General features: G+C 39.5%; 1 protein-coding gene across 1 annotated transcript; it reads right to left on the bottom strand.

Moving 5' to 3' along the window:
• Nucleotides 1–286: 286 nt before the first annotated feature.
• On the bottom strand, nucleotides 287–4972 carry LOC118366692 (E3 ubiquitin-protein ligase TRIM11-like). The gene is made up of 7 exons (XM_052492602.1): nucleotides 4298–4972; nucleotides 4078–4173; nucleotides 3230–3463; nucleotides 2847–2979; nucleotides 2048–2712; nucleotides 1641–2010; nucleotides 287–1531 (listed from the first exon to the last, which is right to left on the bottom strand). The coding sequence occupies exons 1-5, from the start codon at nucleotides 4970–4972 to the stop codon at nucleotides 2600–2602; spliced, it is 1251 nt and encodes a 416-aa protein (XP_052348562.1). The 3' UTR covers nucleotides 287–1531; nucleotides 1641–2010; nucleotides 2048–2599.
• Between the last annotated feature and the right edge of the window lie 1534 nt (nucleotides 4973–6506).

The raw sequence follows: 6506 nt of genomic DNA, 5'->3' as shown, positions 1-6506 counted from the left end.
ATACATTTAACTAGGCAAGTCAGTTAAGAACAAATGCTTTTTTGCAAAGACGTCCTACCCCGACCAACCCCGGACCAATTGTGCGCCGCCATAAGGGACTGTGCCTCTAACACTGAGATGCAGTGCCTTTAGACCGCTGCGCCACTCGGGAGCACTCTTCAGGATGAGGTTTACATTTGAAACACACCTTTCAGAGATGTAGCTTAATATTTCAATAAATATACTCAGTATAAAACACTTTGAATATGTGTTAGTAAAAGACAAGAGGGTTAAAGAACGAAAATAATTGTTGTTACATTGCATTTTTATTGATATTTCAATCCATCAATTTCATCAAGTGCACATTTTTGGGTGTTTAAAAAAAAAAAACTCATCCACCCTCATCTGCCGTCACAACAAGCATCATGTTTAATAAATACACAACTATCAATCGTGCCGTTTGACTTTTTCTTTTAACAGTGTACAAAAAAAAGAGATTGCATTCCAAATAAACAATTTAGATTATGTAACCGTTCCATGACTATAAATCTACCGATGGGTATATTCATCATTTGGGTCCCCTAATTTAACTTAATATCTGCCCCTTTAGGGATTACAAACATGGGGTACAGAGGTTCACTGAATTTGGTGTGGAAAGAGTAAACACGATTTACTGCATTAACTGAGTTACTTTGACCGTACACAGCAAGGATTCCAGAGTCACAGTCTAAATACACATGAATGCCGCGAAGAGAGTTGTTACCATTGGTTATGGTATAAACTGCCTCATCTGAATTTGCCTCAGCATATGGCGTAGACTGAGAGGTGGAAAACCGTATGCGCCAACTCTTCTTCATTTTGCCAGCGTTTTCCTTGTACATCACCCCAACCTCACAACACGAGCCCTCCTGTGAACCACTGGGAAGATTCTTAAAGTGCACTTGCCAGTAGTGACAGCCTCTACTGAAGCCTTGTGCGCCCCTCACCAGTTCGCGCTGTTTGAGCCGCTCTGGGTGGAGGGTGTGGGGCTGGATGTATGGGTATGTGTTCCTAGCACTGGTCATGTCCAGAGATAGCCAGATATGTCTTCCGACAGAATTGGGATCCAAGGTGATGGTCTTTTCATCTGTTGATTCAGTCAAGAATACTTAAAAACAGTCATCGTTAATGGTAATATTGACTATGCTGTGGTAAAACACTACTTAGAAGGCAAACACGGCCTCTTTATGCTTTTGTGGGTCTAGAACAGGTCACACCTATCAGAGGGGGTAACCTCCCAAAAAAGCTCTCACAATGAGATGGTATTTAATCTATCAATACAAAAAACATGGATCCTTGAGGTCCAAGTGATGATTTCTCATTCAGACTTTTGTTTATAGATGATATGTCTGCACTGTACTGGACCTTTGTTTATAGATGATATGTCTGCACTGTACTGAACCTTTGTTTAAAGATGATATGTCTGCACTGTACTGAACCTTTGTTTATAGATGATATGTCTGCACTGTACTGAACCTTTGTTTATAGATGATATGTCTGCACTGTACTGAACCTTTGTTTATAGATGATATGGCTGCACTGTACTGAACCTTTGTTTATAGATGATATGTCTGCACTGTACTGAACCTTTGTTTATAGATGATGTCTGCACTGTACTGAACCTTTGTTTATAGATGATATGTCTGCACTGTACTGAACCTTTGTTTATAGATGATATGTCTGCACTGTACTGAACCTTTGTTTATAGATGATATGTCTGCACTGTACTGAACCTTTGTTTATAGATGATATGTCTGCACTGTACTGAACCTTTGTTTATAGATGATATGTCTGCACTGTACTGAACCTTTGTTTATAGATGATATGTCTGCACTGTACTGAACCTTTGTTTATAGATGATATGTCTGCACTGTACTGAACCTTTGTTTATAGATGATATGTCTGCACTGTACTGAACCTTTGTTTATAGATGATATGTCTGCACTGTACTGAACCTTTGTTTATAGATGATATGTCTGCACTGTACTGAACCTTTGTTTATAGATGATATGGCTGCACTGTACTGAACCTTTGTTTATAGATGATATGTCTGCACTGTACTGAACCTTTGTTTATAGATGATGTCTGCACTGTACTGAACCTTTGTTTATAGATGATATGTCTGCACTGTATTTTTAATGCTTATACAATATGTATCATTTCCTACATTCAATCACAATCTTTCTATCCAGATGTTTATTTTTCTATTCCCCAAAACATCTATTTTTTTTAATGCTTTACTGTGCAAAAGGAAGTAACTAAATGCACCACAATTCTAAAATGTGTGAGATATATATATACATATATTGTAACAATAATTAGTTCACTAATGTTTTTATTACCACGATGTACCACCCTCATACAGGTGAGGCAATTGTAATTATCACCTAGGCAACTGCATAAAAAAAATACTATTGATCTATTGTGGAGTGTTTACCCACTCCAACAGTTTGATTAGTGTTGTGTTTCAACTGTACACAATAGGCTCTGATATCAGATATTGTGTATGTCTAGTACTGAACCATTAGACTACATGGAAGTATTGCTCAATACCAGAGACTTTCACAAAGTGAATATAACGTCATGTTAAAATCAAATCAGATTCATTGTACTTACATTGTTTCAGTGTTGACAGTGGACACCAAAAGGCTGTGGGATCTACACGTAAAGCTGTCCTAGCGTCACAACCTTGGTCTGTGGATAGAATAAATAGTCATGGAACACAATGTTTTTATGAATAGCTGCAGTTTCTCCTCCTGAATTACTGTAAATAGTGTAATTACACGGGAATTAGACTATTTATTAGACTATTAAATTAATGTACTGACCCTTCCAGATCCTGTCAACCTCCTTGTGGAGCATCTCTTTGAGTTCTCCTGCCTGAACAAGTCTCTCCTCTGGGTCCAGACTGACAAGGTATGGAGATGCATCAACTGGGCCTTTCTGCAGGGCATTGTAATCCTGAAAACAGGAGGATATTTGGCCACTCTTGGAGGACAATGGAAGTTCATCCTAGAACTGCTATGTTGTCATTAAAAACCAACATGTTTCAGGTTGTAGCCTTCATCAGGGTTTTACAGACAACCCTGAAAATAATAATAAATATATATATATATAAATAACACCAGTAAGGCAGACGTCAGCTCAAAGTCCACTTTGACCTTTTGGGCTCGAGTTGGTAAATATTTGTTGAAACAAAGTGTAAATTCACCTGAAGCAACCTCCCAGGTTCTTCACCCTGCAATGCGAGCTCAATCCCAGTGACCTCATCCTCCAAGCTCTTGAATCTCTTCTCCATCTTCTGAATCTCACTCTCTGTTTTCAGCAACATCTCTTTCTCTTTCTCCTCCATTGAGGCCATCAGTTGTTTCTGCTCCTCTGTGATGGCTGAGATCAGCATGATGAAATTGGTCTGCTGTTCTTGTTTCTGTAGCCTGGCAGAGATCTGACAGGAAGAGGTGTCGGAACAAAAAGACATGACACAGTGGATGTTTTCTAGTGTTTGTTTTCTTGCTCTTGTTTTAGTTCATCTTCCTCCCAATAACCAGTTGTATATGTTACAAAGTCTTCCTATTACATATGAAATGGCCTCGTAATCATATTCTAGAATAGAATCAGATGGTTTGTAGATGGAAAGAACTATGTAACCATGACATTTAACTGTGGCTGTATTCAACTCATCCACAGTGTTTTTCATATAAATACATTAAACAGTAGCTCGGTTTCCATCCAATTGGCGACACATTCTCATCTTTGCCGACGAGTCGTAGTGGGAAAACCACACAACACGTCATCGCTTGACTCCAAGTTTACTTCGATATTAAGGTTATTATATCAATATTTGCGCATATAAAAAAAAAAAGTTTCCACCGATATTTTCTAGCATAATTAATTTTACCGACACAAAAATATCCCACCTTGTCTGAAGCATTTAGTTTTGTCGACATTTGGAAAGTTTACCACAAAAAACGGTTTCCATCAGGCCTGTCATTAAAACATTTTATCCAACATGTACTTTACTCACCAAAAGGTTGTATGGAAACCTGGTTAGTACCGTACCTTGAATGACTCCATGGTGTTCTTTGCTTTGAGAATATCAGTCTTCACCGTGCACACACTGTACTGTTTGGCAAGCAGCTCTTTCAGCAGTCTCTGCTGTAAATGCAGGGCATTTTATTTACACGCACAAAGTTGCAGAGATACTGCCGTTTAAAGTTACAGTAGACATTATACTCTAGAGTAATTATTGGTCATTATTCATACTGATTTCTCTCCTTACCTTGATTTGGGGGATCTGTTCCTCTGCAGGTGTGGTTTTGTGGGTCTTATGACCCAGAGAGTCACATTGAGCGCAGATCAGAGCCTTATCATCCAGGCAGAACAGAGACAGAGGTTGACCATGTTCACCACATAACGTGTTCACGTCCCTTGGCTGGGCCAGGTCTTCAACTATAGCTGTACACTTCCCTGCCATTTTCCTGGGAGGAATGGAGATTTTTGCTGGTTCACGATGTGGCTCCGCCAATCTGAGAGTGTTGGACAGGGCGTCTAGAACATGGTTCATGGCCAGCTCAGGTCTCTCAGCGAACTTTCTCATACACAGAGGGCAGCTGCACTCCCCTTTGTTCCAGTAGGACTGTATGCATCCCTGGCAGAAGTTGTGTCCACAGGGAATCGTGACGGGGTTGGAGAAGACATCGAGACAGACAGAGCAGATAAAATGCTCCCGAGATAAACCACCCGTCGCCATTTTGTTTCGACGCAGGAAGAATGAGTGGCAAGTCTGTACAGGATGCGTGGATTTGGTAATAGGGTGTTGCCCGGATTCTTTCAACATATCAGTGAAATATCTACCAGGCCCTGGAAAGCCTCTTTTTTTTTGCAGGGTGGAGTCCATGGACCTGTCATGGGATTGGATCTCTTCTTCTTCCTTGGTATTATGACGTTCGCACATGTTGTTTGTGCGCGTCGCAGCGTTAGTGCGTGTTCAATCACATTACATTTGTGATACAAAAATTAAAAAGGGATAAAAAAATAATAATAATTGCACCAACAACCAACCCTACTCCAATATAACACTATTACAACCAAAACAAGGTTTATGAAATGGTATATACAGCGCATTCGGAAAGTACTCGAACCCCTTGACTTTTTCCACATTTTGTTACATTACAGCCTTATTCTAAAATGGATTTTTTTTCTTTAATCCTCATAAATCTACACACAATACCACATAATGACAAAGCAAAAACAGGTTTTTAGAAATGTTTGCAAATTTATAAATAATAATAATTACTATCAGGAAGGGATGCTTTCTGAATGCCCTGTAGCTGCTTTATTTTTTGCTGGACCCCAGGAAGAATAGCTGCTGTCTGGGCAGAAACCAATGGAGATCGATAATAAATGCACATACAAATGAGTCAAGGGGGTATGAATACTTTTCTGACCTCACTCTGTATGAAATAATAGGGGTTGAAATTATTTTTGTAATGACTACCCCTTCTTCTGTCTGTCATACATACAACATCTGTAAGGTTCCTCAGTCAAGTATTGAATTTCAAGCACAGGTTCAACCACAAAGACAAGGGAGCTTTTCGAAAGCCTCATAATGAAGGGCAGGGATTGGTAGATGGGCAACAATAACAAATCAGACATTGAATATATCTTTAAGCATGGTCAAGTTAATAATTATGTTGCGGATTATGTATTAAACCGCTCAGACACATCAAAGATACAGTCATCCTTCAGAACTGAGTTGCAGGACAGGAAGGAAACTGCTCAGGGATGTTAGCATGAGGCCATTGGGGATTTTAAAACGGCTACAGAGTTCAATGGCTGTGATAGAAGAAAACTGTGAATGGATGAACATTGCAGTGACTGCAATAAAAAATATACACCTTTCAGCAGGACAATAACCTACAACATAAGGCCAAATCTACGTTGGAGTTGCTTACCGATGTTCCAAGAAGACAGTCGATGTTCCAAGAAGACAGTCAACGTTCCAAGAAGTCAGTCGATGTTCCGAGAGAACAGTCGATGTTCCGAGAAGACAGTTGATGTCCCAAGAAGACAGTCGATGTCCCGAGAAGACAGTCAACGTTCCAAGAAGACAGTCGATGTTCCGAGAGAACAGTCGATGTTCCGAGAAGACAGTTGATGTCCCAAGAAGACAGTCGATGTTCCAAGAAGAAAGTCGATGTCCCGAGAAGACAGTCGATGTTCCGAGAAAACAGTAGAGTTTTGACTTAAATCTACTTGGACATCAAATCAAAATTCAAATCCAATTTTATTAGTCACATGCAATGAATACAACAGACCTTAGAGTGAAATGCTTACTTACGAGCCCCTAACCAACAGTGCAGTTAAAAAAAAACACGGATAAGAATAAGAGATAAAATTAACAAGTAATTAAAAAATAACAATATATACAGGGGGGTACCAGTTAGTTGAGGTAGTATCTAGGTCGAGTTGTGTCCCCAATCACTGCC

The sequence above is a fragment of the Oncorhynchus keta genome, chromosome 34 (assembly GCF_023373465.1).
Source record: "Oncorhynchus keta strain PuntledgeMale-10-30-2019 chromosome 34, Oket_V2, whole genome shotgun sequence".
NCBI lineage: Eukaryota > Metazoa > Chordata > Actinopteri > Salmoniformes > Salmonidae > Oncorhynchus > Oncorhynchus keta.
Note: the sequence above shows the minus strand (reverse complement) of the source record. Positions and strands in the feature narration are given on the sequence as shown.